Source organism: Pelodiscus sinensis, chromosome 2 (assembly GCF_052426305.1).
Source record: "Pelodiscus sinensis isolate ZL-2025 chromosome 2, ASM5242630v1, whole genome shotgun sequence".
Classification (NCBI taxonomy): domain Eukaryota; kingdom Metazoa; phylum Chordata; order Testudines; family Trionychidae; genus Pelodiscus; species Pelodiscus sinensis.
The window spans coordinates 413,175-430,903 of record NC_143053.1 but is presented as its reverse complement, the minus strand read 5'-3'; the positions used below and the strand labels follow the sequence as shown (position 1 = coordinate 430,903).

The window sequence follows — 17,729 nt, the reverse complement described above, 5'->3', positions numbered from 1 at the left end:
CATTAATCCTTTGGCCAAGTGTCTGAGATGTTTGTCCAATGTACATAGCAGACGGACACTTTCGGCACATGATAGCATAGATTATATTTCTGGATGCGCAGGAATATGTGTTCTTGATCTTATAACTCACTTGGTTAGGTCCAATAATGGTATCAGCAGAATAAATATGTGGACAAAGCTGGCAACGGGGTTTGTTGCAAGGGAAGGTACCAGGGTTGGTATTAGTGTGGTATGTCCTGTGGTTGTTGGTAAGAATCATCTTGAGGTTAGGTGGTTGTCTATAGGAGACTATGGGTCTGTCTCCCAGAGCCTCTTGGAGTATGGTATCCTGTTCCAGTATAGGCTGTAGTTTATTGATAATGTGTTGGACAGGTTTAAGTTGGGGGTTGTAGGTGATGACAAGTGGTGTTCTATTGTTGGTTTTCTTGGGTCTGTCTTGAAGTAGATGGTTTCTAGGTATTCGTCTGGCTCTTTCAATTTGCTTTTTTATTTCTCCGGGTGGGTAGTTGAGGTTTATAAATGCTTGGTAGAGATCTTGAAGCTTCTGGTCTCTGTCAGTGGGATTAGAGCAGATGCGGTTGTATCGAAGGGCTTGGCTATAGACGATGGATCGTGTGGTGTGTTTTGGATGGGAGCTGGAAGCATGTAGGTAACTGTATGAGTCGGTGGGTTTTCTGTAGAGAGTGGTGTCTAATTTTCCATTGTTGATTTGTACTGTGGTGTCCAGGAAGTGGATTTCTCGTGTAGAATGGTCCAGGCTGAGGTTGATGGTGGGGTGTAGGTTGTTGAAATCTCTGTGGAATATCTCCAGTGTTTCTTGGCCATGCGTCCAGATCATAGAATCATAGAATAATAGGACTGGAAGGGACCTCAAGAGGTCATCGAGTCCAGCCCCCTCCCTCAAGGCAGGACCAAGCTCCACCTACACCATCCCTGACAGATGTCTATCTAACCTGTTCTTAAAGATCTCCAAAGAGGGAGATTCCACCACCTCCCTTGGCAATTTATTCCAATATTTGACCACCCTGACAGTTAGGAATTTTTTCCTAATGTCCAATCTAAACCTCCCCTGCTGCACTTTAAGCCCATTACTCCTTGTCCTGTCCTCAGAAACCAAGAGGAACAAATTTTCTCCTTCCTCCTTGTGATACCCCACCATCAACCTCAGCCTGGACCATTCTACACGAGAAATCCACTTCCTGGACACCACAGTACAAATCAACAATGGAAAATTAGACACCACTCTCTACAGAAAACCCACCGACTCATACAGTTACCTACATGCTTGGTTGAACAAACACTTGAACTATCTTACACATTATCAAGATAGCTTTCCCAATTATCACCTCTAATACCATTAACTCACAAACATCCCACTCTCCCCACCTCTAATATCGTCAATTCACAGACACTTACCTTCCTTCCTCCCCCTTCCCCCCCCCCGCATCCTCCTCCTGTTCTGAAATGTGATTTGTCCTTTTCATATGTGTTCATTTTTTTTAATCGTATCCTTTGGTATATATGGTTGTGACTATTTTCTTCCACTATTTGATCTGAGGAAGTGGGTCTGGCCCACGAAAGCTCATCATCTAATAAACCATCTTGTTAATCTTTAAAGTGCTACATTGTCCTGCATTTTGCTTCACCAAACTAAGTGATGGGGCAACAAAATGGCAAACAAAATTTAAAGTTGATAAATGTAAAGGCTCCCAATAGTCCCACAGTATTCAACGCGGGGGGGGGGGGGGGTCATAGGAAGGGGGATAATCATAGAATACTAGGACTGGAAGGGACCTCGAGAGGTCATCGAGTCCAGTCCCCTGCCCCCATGCTGGAACCAGTGGTGGGACCATTGGTATCCACTCCGGGTACCAATGAGGACAGAGAGGTCTTTCATGATAAGGTTGAAACTGATGAGATGTAACACTGCTCTACAGCCAAAATGCTTCTGAAATAAATGTAGTCAAACTTTACTAATTCTGGGTCACTGAGAACGAAAATGATGCTTACAATTGTTGATTGGCTCTAGTTTTCAAGATATGCTATTGGGTCAGTATATACGACCCTTGACTTGTGAATGGCGGAGGATAAGTGAGTTATAAAGGGAAGGGATCTCAATTTAAACCGGAAATGACTAAAATACATCTTTGACTGGATCTATGAATAAATCTATGAGTGGGTTTGGACAGTACTTGCTTTTCAGGCAAAACAATGAATGATGCAATCTGAAGCTGGTATTGTGTCATACATGATATGAATTGCATCATGTTATTCCTAGAAGTCATGGATGATGCAGTCATAATGACGCTTACATCACTCTGCTGAACAAATTGCCCTGTATCAGCTCTAGAAATCATACAGTGTCGTGCTCTCTTATTTGTCAATGTTTGATTTTTCAAAGGGACACATTTCTGTTTAGCCAAAGTGAGCAGAGATGCCTTGTACTTGTATGAACAGTGCAGATAACTTCTGCTATGTTTGTGGTGAAGTGACTTTTGCATCACAAAAGCGCAGTATAACCACTATGGTTAAGAAAGCCTATCACCTTTATTTTGGCTGCAAAATTGGAGATCAGGACAAGAAGTGGGCCCCACACATATGCTGCAATACTTGTGCAACAAATCTTCGCCAGTGGTTGAAGAGGAAAAGGAAATCTATGCCTTTTGCAGTGCCAATGATTTGGAGAGAGCCAACAGATCATACCATCAATTGTTACTTCTGCATGGTGCCTCCAGTTGGGAAAGGTGTGTCAAAGAAGAAAAAGTGGACTGTGCATTATCCAAACATTCCATCAGCTATACGCCCAGTACCCCACGGAGAAGGACTGCCGGTTCCTGATGCACCAGAATCATTCTCACTTGAGTCAGACGAGGAAGAGGAAGAGGATGAAACTTCTGGTCCTGAACCATCAATGTCACAGGACCCACATTTTCTCCCATCCTCCTCCTCTGAACCACACCTCATAACACAAGGTGAACTGAATGACCTTGTCAGGGATTTGGAACTACCCAAGAATAAGGCAGAGCTGTTGGGCTCCAGACTACAGCAGTGGAATCTCCTGGCAGGTGATGTTAGGGTTTCCATGTTCCTTGACCGTCAAAAGGATCTTGTCCCATTCTTCTTCATGGAAGGTGATCTTTTAGCCTGCAACAACATCGATGGTGTGATGGCAGCCCTCAACATCGTTCACGATCCAGATGAGTGGAGACTGTTCACTGATTCATCGAAGACGAGTCTTAAAACTGTTTTGCTGCATAATGGCAATGTTTTGCCATCAATTCCAGTTGGTCATGCAGTCCATATGAAGGAAACCTATGACAACATGAAACAACTTTTGAGGTGCATAAACTATGACCAACATCAGTGGCAGCTTTGTGGTGATCTGAAGGTTGTTGCTCTCTTGCTTGGTCTGCAGACTGGATACACAAAGTACTGCTGTTTTCTCTGCGAATGGGATAGTCGTGCAGAGATTCCCACTACAACAAGATAGATTGGCCACTCTGACAGTCATTGGAGCCTGGGAGGAAAAGTGTTCAGCATCCACCACTTGTTGAATCAAGGAAGATTTTGTTACCACCCTTACACATCAAGCTGGGTCTGATGAAGAACTTTGTCAAGGCCATGGACAAAACACAAGCAGCTTTCAAGTACCTCCGTGGAAAATTTCCAAGGTTAAGTGAAGCTAAGATAAAGGAAGGTGTCTTTGTTGGTCCTCAGATTCGTGAACTTCTTTGAGATGATGTATTTGACCATGCACTGCGTGGCAAGATAAGGTGGCATAGAAAGCCTTCCAGTTAGTGGCAATAAACTTTCTTGGAAACAAGGCAGACAACTACAGGTTGTTGGTGGAAAACCTCCTCAAGGCATACAAAAGCCTTGGTTGCAACATGTCACTAAAGATACATTTTTTGCACTCTCATCTAGATTTTTTTCCACCAAACTGCGGAGCAGTGAGCGACGAGCATGGCGAGCGATTTCACCAGGACATTGCGACAATGGAGAAATGCTATCAGGGCAAATGGAGCCCATCAATGCTTGCAGACTATTGCTGGACAGTGACAAGAGATGCTCCATTTAATGAATACAAGAGACAAGCCAAGAAGCGCCAAGTAGACACTGAATAGGACTAAACTATGTACATAATAGTTTTTTGCCTTTTGTTTCATAATAAATTTTATTTATATAACCCTTTTGCTGATTTTTAAAGTGTTACATAAACAGGACAGGTGAAATATTATCATGTAAAGCAACCAAAAACACATGAAAAGACCTAGGTTTACAATTTATGATTAAAACTCTACTATCTATACAATACACATAGACGTAAAATGTAAAAACTTAAATATCTTGGAAACAGTAGCCAATCAGTTGTTTTACTTGTCATATTTGAATTCAGCACATCAAAATACATAATAAATAGCACGTTTTATCTCTGAAGCAGACGACTTCTAAAAAATTGTAGACCAGTGTAATTGGAGATAAGTGCTGTGAAGAAAAAATGCTGCCTTGATCATATTCAGCAACTGCAGTGTTTCTCTGTGTCAGTGGGGGTCCAGTGTCAGATAATGAAGGACCTGCTGAGTCAGCTAAGCACAGGGAGCTCCTGATGGGGGAGGAGAGCTCATTTGAACGCTGTTATCTTCAGCTGCTAATCTCTCATCCTGCATTTGTGCAGGGTTTTGATCATGGTGTGTTGAAGCTGCTGCTGGGGTGGGCTTCCCTGCAGGCGACTGAGGTGGAGGTGGTGACAAGGACTTTCAAAGGCAGTTCTGCACTTTCTCTTGACACCAAATGCTGTGGCACTGGTTTGTGTGGTGCCATGGTCTTCTGGCACAGCCTCTCAGGTGCCACTGATGAGCGTGGCAACCCCAAGTTGGTAAGGGTTGCAGCAATGGCGGTGCCTGATAAGGATTTTGCTGCCAGCTTCCCTGGTGCGTGCAACACGTCCCCAATGGTCAGCCTGGAGGACAGCTTCGTAGGTAGCGATCTGGCAGGGGAGACTATTGCCCTGTGCTGCTTCTGGGACAATGGTGACATGGACCTGTGCTTTAGGTCTCCATGTTTCATGGTTAGTTCAGGCTGATCTGAGGGTTGCAGCGCCCTTTCAAACATGATCATGTGGAGGCACATTTTACGGTCCTTCCTGGCCCTGGCCGTGTGGCTCCTGTAGTGATCAGATTTTTGGGGGGCTTGTGCCTCCCCCAAACATCTTATGCAGGAATCATAGTATACACTTTTTATTTACATTGTACACACTTTTTAAAACCCTGAGGCCTGGGCATGGTTGGATCTTATTCAGGCTTGGGTGCCTCGTTTCATCTTCTTCACTCTTTTTTTTTTTTAAGAGAGAAACCCTGCTGAGGGAGCGAAGAGGGGAGTGAGGAGAATCAAAGCCGCTGTGGCTGAGGGGGTCTGTATGCTGGAACCGTGTGTTCTTTCTCTTTGCAGTTTTTCTCTTTGAAGTTGTGTCAATTGATCAATTAAGGGCAATAGCCCATAAGGAAAAGCAAGTAAGTGTGAAGAAACGCCTGAGGCAAGAGAGAGATGAGAGCTCCATCCCTGACTCAAGACTTTGAAGAGGAACTGAAGGGGGAGGGGTCAGGCTCCACATGAGGCGCCTCCTGCACGTGTGCAGCCCAATTGTCAACTGCTACGAAAAGCTCCGAACTGCAGCTCCAGGGATCACCCGTCACCAACAGTGGAGCACCCACGGTGACATTACCTGAAGAAGAACTGACTGTCCCTCTTGCCCACATGCTCAGGGTTTAGCTGATCACCATATTTGGGGTGGGGAAGGAATTTTCCTCCAGGGTAGATTGGCAGAGGCCCTGGAGGTTTTTCGCCTTCCTCTGTAGCATGGGGCACAGATCACAGCTAGAGGATTCTCTGCATCTTGGGGTCTTCAAAGTATTTGAAGGCTTCAATATCTGAGATATAGGTGAGAGGATTATTCTGGGAGGGGTGGGTGAGATTCTGTGGCCTGCACTGTGCAGGGGGTCAGACTAGATGATCATAATGGTCCCTTCTGACCTTAAAGTCTATGAGTCCCTCCCTAAGTAGAGTACTTTGTATTTTTCTTTATTAAACTACCTCAGACCATTTCTCCAGTTTGTCCAGATTATTTTGAATTATGACCTTATTTTCCAAAGCAGTTGCCACCCTTCCCAGCTTCGTATCATCTGCAAACTTAATAAGCGTACTCCCTATGCCATCATCTAAATCATTGATGAAGATATTGAACAGAACCTGTCCCAAAACAGACCCCCATGCCATTCCACCATGATTGTGAACCGTTAATAACTACTCTTTGAGAACGGTTATCCAGCCAGTTATGTGCCCACCTTATAGCAGCCCCATCTAGGTTGTATTTCCCTAGTTTATTGATAAGATGATCATGCAAGACCATGTCAAATACCTTACTACAGTCTAGGTATACCATGTCCACAACTTCTCCCTTATCCACAAGACTTGTTACCCTATCAAAGAAAGGTATCACAGTGGTTTGACGTTATTTATTCTTTAGAAATCCATGCTGGCTGTTACCTATTACCTTATTATCTTCCACATGTTTGCAGATGGATTCCTTAATTCCTTTTTTCATTATCATGCCTGGCACAGAAGTTACACTGACTGGTCTGTCGTTTCCTGGGTTGTTCTTATTTCCCTTTTTATAGATGGGCACTAGATTTTCCCTTTCCCAGTCTTCTGGAATCTTCCCAACTTCCATGATTTTTCAAAGATGATAGCTAAAGGCTCAAATATCTCCTCTATCAGCCCCTTGAGTATTCTAGGATGCATTTCATCAGGCCCTGGTGACTTGAAGACATCTAACTTTTCTAAGTAATTATTAACTTGTTCTTTTTTTAAAAAAATTATCTTCTAAAACTACCCCACTTCCACTAGCATTCACTATGTTAGGAATCCTGTCATCATCCATCTTCTTGATGAAAACCAAAAAACCAAAACAAAGAAGTCATTAAGCACCTCCGCCATTTCCAAGTTTTATGTTATTGTTTCTCCCTCCTCACTGAGCAATGGCCCTAACCTATTCTTGGTCTTCCTCTTGTTTCTAATACATTTGTAGAGTATCTTCTTGTTACTTTAGGCCTCTAGCTAGATTGAGCTCATTTTGTGGCTTTGCCTTTCTAATCTTGCCCCTGAACACGTGTGATGTTTACTTATATTAATCCTTTGTAATTTGATGTAGTTTCCACTTTTTATATGATTCTTTTTTTATTTTTAGATCATATAAGATCTCCTGGTTGATCCAAAGTGGTCTCCTGCCATGTGTTCTATCTTTCTTATGCAGTGGAATACTTTGCTTTTGGGCCCTTAATAATGTCCCTTTAAACAGCTGCCAACTCTCTTCAGTTGTTTTTCCCCTTAGTCTTGTTTCCCATGGGATCTTACCTACTAGCTCTCTGAATTTATTAAAATCTGCCTTCCTGAAATCCATTGTCTCTATTTTGCGGTTCTCCCTTCTACCATTCCTTAGAATCATGAACTGTATGAGTACATAATTACTTTCCCCCAAGCTGCCTTCCACTTTCAATTTTTCAACCAGTTCCCCCCTATTTGTTAAAATCAAATCAAGAACAGCTTCCTCACAGTAGCTTTCTCAACCTTCTGAAATAAAAATTTGTCTCCAATGAAGTTGAAGAATGTATTGGATAATATGTGCCCTGCTGTGTTAGTTTCCCAACATATGCCTGGGTAGTTGAAGTCTCCCATCACCACCAAATCCTGTGCTTATATAGTGGCAAATTCAGATAATTTCAGTCTTACTTTGTTCCCAACATTCAGCTAGCTTTTTTGACTGCTGCTGAAGCTTGAAAAGATGTTTTCATGAACTACCTACAAGGACTCCAGGGTCTTTTTCCTGAGTGATCACAGCTAATATACACCTTATTCATGTTTTTATTTTGGGGTTGTTTTCCAATGTGCATTACTTTGTATGTATCAACACTGATTTTCATCTGCCATTTTGTTTGCCAAGACACCTAATTTTTGATAACCTTTTGTAACTCTTCACAGTCTGCTTTGGATTTAACTATCTTGAATAATTTTATATCATCTGCAAATTTTGCCACCTTACTGTTTACCCCTTTTCCAGACCATTTATAAACTCCAGTCATCTGAAGAAGTGGGCTGTGCCCACAAAAGCTCATGATACCATCTGCATGTTTTGTTAGTCTATAAAGTTCTACCAGACTATTTGTTGTTTTTTAAATGTATAAATATGTTAAACAGTAATGGTTCCACTGCAGATCCCTGGGGAGCACTACTATTTACTCTTCTCTATTTTGAAAACTGACCGTTTATTCCTATGTCCTTTGTTTTCTTTTAACCAGTTACTGATTCATGAGATGACCTTAGCTCTTATCCCATGACTGCTTATGAGCTTTAGCGAGGGACCTTGTAAAAGCAATCTGAAAGCCCAAGTTCACTATACCCACTCAATCACGTTTGTCCACGTTTGTTCACCACCTCATAGATTTCGAATGGATTAGTGAGACATGATTTCCCTTTACAAAAGTTGTAGTGACTCTTCCCAAACAAATACTGTTCACCTCTGTGTTTGATAAATTTGTTCTTTACAACAGTTTCAGCCAATTTGCCGGATATAAAAATTATGCTTACCAGCCTGTAGTTTCAAAGATCATCTCCAGAGCTCCTCCTTTTGGCCTTTGGCCTTTCCCCAGAATTATAAAGGATGTTAAAACAACATTAAAATAACAGATCCCCGGGGCAAGATTTCCTCTAAGCTGTGTGGTATCATGGCCCCGCAGCTGCTTAATCAGCCCTTCCCAGTCAGGGCTCAGAGAAGACTGAAACAGTGGAGGGGTCAGTCCCTCACCCCTGGGTATTTACAGCTACATACTTATTTAGCCCAGGCCCTAATAACATTAGTATCTGAGAACAGTGGGCGATAGAGCTCTGGGATAGAGGTGCTCAGCTTTCTCCCTGGCTTCTCATGCTGGGAGGGATTAGGGTTTGGTCGGAAGAGGTTCCATTTCTCCATTGAAGATCCTGAGGTTTACCATATCCACCAATTCCTACCTTTCATTCTGCAGTATCTTCTTGCTCAGAATTGCCTCTGCCAGTCCAGTCTCTATTCCCTCCAGTTGTCTCTTTACAGCATCAAACATGTTCACTTCCATCATGTCAAACACCACTGGCTTTCCATATCTAAGGGCAAAGGTCTCAATGGTTGAGCATCTGTACTACCGAGCAGTCCAAGGTCCTTGGCACAAAAGATAGACTAAAACAGCTCTCTCTCTTAATAATGGTGGCCAGCATTCCCTTTAGCACCCTGTGAGGTGGGGACTGGGGAGAAAAGGCCTTCCACTCAGCCAGCATTCCCTTTTATGAATGAAGGCTGCAAGTGGTTCCTGGGAAGGAAGTGCAGCTACTTCTACTTGCAGAGTTGGCAGAGGGGATCAAAAAGCAACTCACTCCCTTACAGCCACGTGCACTACCAGCTAAGAATTTTATTCCTTCAACTCACTCATCTGCTTCCTCTGAAATCATCTGGAGCAACAATCTAGGTTGCATCCCAGCCTGTAATCCTGCCCTCCTACTCCTGATGCTCTACCATGTACCTGAGGGCCCCCAACAAGGCCAGTCGAATGGTTTCCATGTTCATATCATTTGGATTCAATGTGTTCAAGTAATTAGTGTCTCGATACCGCAGAAAAGTTGCAGCCTGTCCAGATGGATCAATGATTAATGGCCATCTGTATGTGAAGAAAAGACGCATGCCCATCATTAGTTGGGACAGGAAACTAAGCATCTGAACTAGAAATGAAAGACCTAATACTAAAACTCAATGCAACCAACAAATATTTCCCTCCACCTGCTAGAGAACTAGCAACAACAAGTCACTCCCTCCAACCACCCTGGGAGGAACCTGATATTACCCAGTGTGGAAGCAAGGATTATGTGTAGCCATCTTAGATTTGTTAAGAATGGACCTAACCCTAACCCTAACCTTGCGAGAACTGTAAAAAATTCGCTCTTGCACTCGTCTCGCTTTAGGAAATAAGGATGAAATGCTGACTCTAGTGAGAATCTCAAGATAAGGTGGCGTCTGAAGGGAATTATTATGGGAAGGAGAATAATTTTTTATGGTTATTATATGTAACGGGAATGTATATATATTGGCTTTAATTGTTTTGTTTTTTGAAGGTCTGCCTCGCAGTCCCTTCCCGTGCAACTGTTCATGAAATAAATTGCCTCTGGCTACTTGTTGCTAACAAACGCAGAGTGAGGACCTGTTTTCTTCCACACCCAGAATTGGACATTCCTGTTTGTATTCCAGAACTTGACAGTACTGCAGTCAGCACTGCCAGCTGAAAGCCAAACATCACAGAGCTGGGAATAATCTCAGACCCTTGAGAGACAAGGCCAGAAAGCAATTTGTTAATCAGATTGGAAGGTTTGGACAGAAAGTTATGGAAGACAGTGAGTGAAAAGGAACCTTGGTTTTAGGACCCTTTGTGTGTGGTTATAGCTGGAAATAATAGAAATACTTTGAGATACATGAATAGTTTGTGGAAATCAGGAGAATTAGTGACCCAGCAGCAGTTGTTATGCTGGACCTAATAGGAGTTACCATAGGTTATGTGCTTTGTTAGAGATAGCTATACAAGATTAGGTAAAAGTAAATAAATACCGTAGAGCCATCCGAGGGAACTTTTCTTTGGGCAAGAAGCTGACATCTAAATTCTCCATCAGCTGAAAGGAAAGTGGGCCCCTGGAAGCCCAGCTTTATCTGGGGTATTTTAAAACCTGTGTGTATGTGTGCACACATGCTAAAATCTAATAAATAATAGTTTTAGATAAACCATTGATATAAGTGAGCATGCTCTATCACAGTGGTTAGCAACCTTTTTTCCACTGCAACCCCCATGGCTGGGCCCAGCCATTGTTGGCCACGTGGTGCGGGGCTCAGATCCGGGTGGCCAGGGGCTGGGCCCGGCCGTTGGTGGCTGCGTGGCATGGCAACCCCCCAGGAAGATGTCCGCAACTCCTTTGGGGTTCATGACCCATGGGTTGCGCACCACTGCTCTATCAGATGGAACCGCTGTGCTCCCTGACATTGCCTAGAGAAGAACCATTAAATTACCACTGGTTTAGGTTCTGAGATGGTAACACTGGTTGCACCAGGGAGATGATTCCTCATTATACACCTTCTTCTTGTGTGATTCCCAGAAGTGAGTCTAAAAGACACTCCATATATTTCACCCCACCTCTGGGTATCCCTCTTTTTCTCCATTTTCTCTCAAGTTATAAGGTGATCAAAATTAGTGTATTCCCTGTGTCTCGTGTCAGGGCTTAGCAGATTTCATGCATTTAACAAATAAATAATATAAATGAAAATAGCAATAATAAAAGAGCCTTCACCGTGGGATAAGATGGTACCAGTCCAATAGCCCACTTCATCAAGGCTGCTTATTATCGTCAAAGGACATATTGATACTTCTAAGTCAGCCCCTTTGTAAGAGCTCTCTTACTCTGGCTGTGTCTAGACTACATCCCTTTTCTCAAAAAAGGGATGTAAATTAGACACATCAAAATTGCAAATGAAGCCAGGATTTAAATTTCCCACACTTCATTTGCATAATGGCAGCCATGGGTTTTTTTCAACATGGGGCTTTTTGATAGAAAAACGGCAATTTAGATGGGGATCTTTTGAAAATAACACCCTTTTTCAAAAGATCCTGTACTCTTCAAAAAATGAGGTTTACAGGATTTTTCAAAAAAGGGTTTTATTTTTGAAAGATCCCCATCTAAACTGCTGTTTTTCTATCGAAAAGCCCCATGTTGAAAAAACTGCGGCCACCATTATGCAAATGAAGCATGGGAAATTTAAATCCCAGCTTCATTTGCAATTTTGAAGTGTCTAATTTACATCCCTTTTTCGAAAAAAGGGATGTAGTATGGACAGAGCCTCAGTGTTGAGGGAAGCCATTTCTGCATGACACAAACATGAAAGCAAGGACACTGTCTTTTCTAACTCACCGTCCATCTGAATGGATTTTGCCTCCCACATCCTTCAATAGCACATCATCAAGCTCCTGTACAGAGCACTTCAGCCCTTGGAATTCATTCCCTGCCCCTAGTAAAGGATAGAGAAAGAACTGAATAGCATTATCTATTCTACATAAAAATGCAAGAATATTAATGTTGAATGGCTAAGCACTTTCAAGGAAAGTGAAGCATGCCCTGTCAGAAAAAACTATTATTATTTATATTACCATACTGCCACTTCCCTTGAAAGATGAGTCCATAGGACAGTAACACTCACAGTCAGGAAATTTTCCTAGATATTGCCCCCTAATTTTTCACTTCCTTAACTTCACTAGGGATATTAAGTATCAGCTATTTGTGTAAACATGTAACAGCTGGAAATGTTAGCAGTTACACGTTTATATACTGGGGGGGAGGGGGGAGCCAATGCTCATGGCTCCGTCTGTCTCCCTCCAGCTGCCTCTGATAAAGAGGCAGCAGCACAGGGGGTAGGTGGCTCCGCAGGAGCCGATATGCACAGGGAGCCTGCTTGGAAGCTGTTTCCCATGTGCACAAGCTCTAGCCTCTGCCCCCCCACACACTTCTGCTTCTCTATTAGAGGAAGCAGTATAGGGGGGTGGGAAAAGGGGTCGCTCTGTGGGAGCTGGTACTTGTGGGGAACCAGCTTTTAAGCCAGCTCTCCCCTGCCACTCCCCACAGTGCTGCCTCTGTGGGAGGCAGGAGGTGGGTGGGTGGGTGGGGGGGGCGGTGAGGCAGCTCCACAGAAGCTGACACGTGTGGAGAACTGGCTTAAAAGCTGCCTCCCCATGCATGCCGGCTCCCCCTGCTTCCCTGCTGCCACTGTGGGAGGCAGCAAAAGCGGGGGAGGGGGAAGGGGAAGAGGGAAAGGCAGATCCATGGACCTGGCTCCATATGCATATTCACTCCTGCCTGCCTCCTCTCCACCTCCCCGCTGCCTCTAATATAGAGACAGCAACACAGGGAGCTGGCTCGAAAGCCTGTTCCCACATGTACAGGCTCCCACCTGCCCCCTTCACCTCCATGCTGCTGCCTATCAGAGGCAGCAGTGGGCGGAGGTGGGACGCAGGCAGCTCTGTGGGAGGCCAGCAGGCAAGCAGCTCCGTGGGAGCTGGCTTAAAAGCTGGCTCCCCATGCCACGTCCCCCACTAGCTGTCTTACAGAGGCAGCAAGGGGGGAAGTGTATGTAGTTGATAGGATTGATCTATAAACCTAGGCTTATTGGTTAATCGTGTAACCAACTACAAGTTGATATCCCTTAATCTCACCCTATTGCCTTAGGTGTACCCACTTGGACTACTCTGCAGAATTCTTCTTCCTCCTTGATGTTTATGCTCTTTGGATATTTGAATCTTCACAGACATATATTGATTATAGCACCGGAAGAGAACATTGGGATTATCTAATCTGATTTTCTGCATAACACAGGCCAGGGAACATCACTCGATAACTTTTCCTCATGGCCAGTAATGTCCCTTCCCCATGCAGACACTTATAGACTGATCAAATCCATTATTTTGGTTCTTATACTAGGATTAAAGGGCCCACATTGTATATCTGAGCTCAAATACAAGATTTAAGCACCAAACGTAGGTGACAAGATTTGAAAATATGCTTAGGACTATAAAAGACATAACAACAAAGTTGCATTGCATCTTCCATTCCAAAATCTCTTCTGGGCCAGAGGCTATTCATTTCCTAACCCAGCACCAGCAAGCAACATGCCTGAGGTCAGAAAATGCAGACTGGCACTAATCACTTCATTGGTTTCTTTGTAACCACCCAGAGCTATGAGATGGTACTCAACAGTATCATTCCACTGTCTCTAAGTTTACCATATTTTTTCTAATAATTTTAATCTTAATTAATATAATTAGTTTATGAAGCATCTTGTGCCCAGCTGGCAGGATCTTGGTTTTTTATTAGTTTGTTTGTTTTTTTTCCAGTTCTGACTAGTAGCTTATTGCAGCAGATCTTTCATACCTGGTCTAAATATTCCAATCCCATATCCCTGAAGCACATGTATAATAAGTAGGATCCATATGGACAAAGAGTCAAAGAACTATAGGTATACCTGTGTCCTGATCAAGAATTTCCCTCTCTCCCCAATCTAACTCCATTAAGTTGTTTATGACCAAGGCCTAACCTTACCTTTCTGAGTCTGTTCTCGCAACTGGAGCCTAGCCAGGGACAGTTTCTCCTCTGCTTTCTCAGCAGTCAAACGCAGAGTTTCCACCAACTTTTCTGCATCATTAATTGCCTAAAGTAAGGAAATGCAATTAGAGCAAGTTTTCATCAACTTCAAAACCAGATGGGACAAACTAGATCACAGAAGCTGAACTCTTATATAAAACAGTCCATAGAATTTCTTTCTGGTATCAGTCTCACCAATACTGTATATAAAATTAAATCATCATTCTATTTTTACTTAATACTGCCTTATACACCTAAGGACTACATTAGACCCTTTTACCACAACATCAGACTGGGAGTCCATATTCAGTTGCTTCTCTACTATGACCCCTAAATCCTTTAAGAAGTCACTGATTTCTGGGATACATTCCCCCACTCTGTAATGGGATCTGATTTCTTTGTTTCTAGAGCTGTGAACTTCTATTGTCTTATTAAAACATTTTTAAATGGGCCTAGTTTGCAGATGATACTGCACTGCTCAAGATAGTTACGAGAGTCCACCGTAAGGAGTTGTTTGGACTGGAAGCAAGGCTTTGAGCCAGTGCACCTGCTTTCAACTGGCAATCTTATAAAACAGGATGAAGTATAATAAAGACAAATGCAAAGTGCTCCACTTAGGAAGGAGCAATCAGTTTCACACATACAGAATGGGAAGCAACTGTCTAGGAAGAAGTACGGCAGAAAGGGATGTAGGGGTTATAGTGGACCACAAGCTGAATATGAGTCAGCAGTGTGATGCTGTTGCAAAAAAAGCAAACATGATTCTGGGATGTATTAACAGGTGAGTTGTGAGCAAGACATGGGAAGTCATTCTTCCGCTTTACTCTGCGCTGGTTAGGCCTCAGCTGGAGTATTGTGTCCAGTTCTGGGCACCGCATTTCAAGAAAGATGTGGAGAAATTGGAGAGGGTTCAGAGAGGAGCAACAAGAATGATTAAAGGTCTAGAAAACATGACCTATGAAGGAAGGCTGAAAGAACTGGGTTTGTTTAGTTTAGAAAAGAGAAGACTGAGGGGGAACATGATAGCAATTTTCAGGTATCTAAAAGGGTGTCACAAGGAGGGAGAAAAATTGTTCTTCCTGGCCTCTGAGGATAGAACAAGAAGCAATGGGTAAACTGTAGCAAGGGAGGTTTAGGTTGGACATTAGGAAAAAGTTCCTAACTGTCAGGGTGGTTAAACACTGGAATAAATTGCCCAGGGAGGTTGTGGAATCTCCATCTCTGCAGCTATTTAAGAGCAGGTTAGATAAATGTCTATCAGTGATGGTCTAGATAGTACTGGGTCCTGCCATAAAGGCAGGGGACTGGACTCAGTTACCGCTCAAGGTCCCTTACAGTCCTAGTATTCTATGATTCTACGATTGTTAAGGAGAGTACATTACATACATCAATCACCAAGTTCTTAATGCAGGCTCTTGGCAGAGATGCTACAAACTGCTAACTTAGAAGTCTCTGGCGTACATCTTGTTTCAGGATGAGTCAGCAATCCTTCTCAGTGCTTGGTCCCTAGCAAGGATGCATCTGGAATCAGGTGCAAGATTGAAGACAAGATGGAGATGCCCTCATGGCACTTTTATATTCCTGGTGCCTCCCAAACTGGAGCTGGTCACATGATCAAGTGACCTGTCTGTGTTTCACATCCAAGTAGCCATCAGGAAACCTGGCTGGTTTGCAGGTTTCCAGACTCATTCCTCCGGTATGTAGCCATCGTCCATGGAGCAGCGCTAGTTAGCACAGCCATTCACTGAATAATCCTTCCTCACAATAGGCAGCCCAGGCCCACTGTTCCCTCCCAGACAGAGAACATTTACAATAGAAGTACAGGGTCCATATCCATAACTCCACATACAAAATCATACAAGTACATGAGTATCATACATAGAATCAGCAGAGCATAAACTTTCATTTGACACCTCACATGGCCCACTTTGTTCAGAATTTGGAGCAACCACCACCAGTGGGTGCAACAGCGATCTATTTGCTCACTTTAAAATCCAATAATGTGACACTCCCAATGCAAAATTGATGCAGGAAGTGATACCAGTAACATCACTGAGGGCATCACTTGCCCTCCCCATGTTTTGGCTCTGTGTTATTACAGGTTCTAATACAATATTAGAACAACAATTCAGAACTGGACAAGTGTATGAAAATCAGGCTTGCCTAAAATAGGCTTCATCGCTGGAAGGTCTATCATAGAGACAACAATATCCTTGCACTGGTTTAGAAACCCAAGGTAAAACTTGGCAAGAACCATAGCGGATAGGATCTGCTTTTGCAATATGATCCTCATATGTGTCATGTGATCGTGCCCAGCGCTAAAGAAAATCGTAAAATTATCCAGGCCCCCTCTGGCAATTGTCCGAAATCCAATTAACATTGAGTTAATGTAAGTATTCTCATCCCCCATAACGTAGGCATGCTGGCCCTTAGCCATGAAAACATAATGGTGGTGTGCTTCAGTTTCCCTTTCCAAACAGCACATTATGGCTGGAATCTCCTTTGTCCTGCAAGAAGTTCCAAGACCAGTTAAAGGTATTAACTGTGAAATATCAATATCACAAGGTCCTTTAACATACAGTTGATTGTACTTCTCTGGGGAATCCTGAGAGCGGAAGCCAAGATGCTCGTCTCATCACTACTGCAGAGGCCAGGGATCTGGCTGCAGTATCTGCGGAATCTAACACAGCCTATAGAGCTGTTCTAGATATTAATGCTCCTTCCTGTAAACTAACCTTGAATTGATCCCTTTTGTTATCTGGAAGTGATTAAATAAAATTTGCAGTTGATTGAAGGTGTGGCGTGTATATTTTGCTAGTAATGCTGCGTAATTGGTTATGTAGAGCTGGATGCTTGCCAGTGAGTATGCCTTTCTGTCCATCGTGTCCAGTTTCTTCCAGTCCTTGTCGTAGGGGACAGTTCAGGTAGCCTGTTGTTTGCCTCTTTGGTTAACTGTGTCCACCACTAATGAATTCAGAGATGGGTGGGAGAAGAGAAATTCTGCTCCTTTTGGGGCGACATAGTATTTTCGATCTGACCTCTTGCAGGTCAGTGGTATTGGGGCCGGCATTTTCCAGATGTTCTTGGCCAGGTCCATGAGAGCCTCATTCATTGGGAGCGCTAGTTTCATGTGTGGAGATGTGTGTTCTAAATGGTACCCATGGATCACAGTAAGGCCAGTTTGCTGGGATAGGAGGTGGAAGCCATTGCTGTGAGTGCCGGTGCTGATAGGGCTTGGGTGAGGAGTACCACTGTATGTGTTAGTGTGTGGGGTCCCATCGGTGCCAAAAAGCGGTGAGCCCAGTACCGATGTGACGAGGAGATCCCCAGAAGTAATGAATTGCAGCACTGGCGTTTGCTTTATATGTTTTGTTGGTACCCCGTGTTTATCTGGTGCCGATCGCGCTGCCTCGGTGTTCCTTGCTGCTTCTACGAGTGGCTTTGTTGGTGCTGAAGGCGCTTTAGCGCTCACTGCTCTTCGTTCT

General features: G+C 43.4%; 1 protein-coding gene across 1 annotated transcript in view; it reads right to left on the bottom strand.

The window, feature by feature from the left end:
• Nucleotides 1-17,729, bottom strand: part of IQANK1 (IQ motif and ankyrin repeat containing 1) — a 159,151-nt gene that overhangs the window by 22,523 nt on the left and 118,899 nt on the right. Inside the window, exons 11-14 of the mRNA XM_089776076.1 lie at nucleotides 14,203-14,311; nucleotides 12,025-12,121; nucleotides 9,603-9,737; nucleotides 9,061-9,189 (exon numbers count right to left, since the gene is read on the bottom strand). Of these exons, the coding sequence (XP_089632202.1) occupies nucleotides 9,061-9,189; nucleotides 9,603-9,737; nucleotides 12,025-12,121; nucleotides 14,203-14,311 (470 nt within the window). The remainder of the gene's footprint in view (nucleotides 1-9,060; nucleotides 9,190-9,602; nucleotides 9,738-12,024; nucleotides 12,122-14,202; nucleotides 14,312-17,729) is intronic.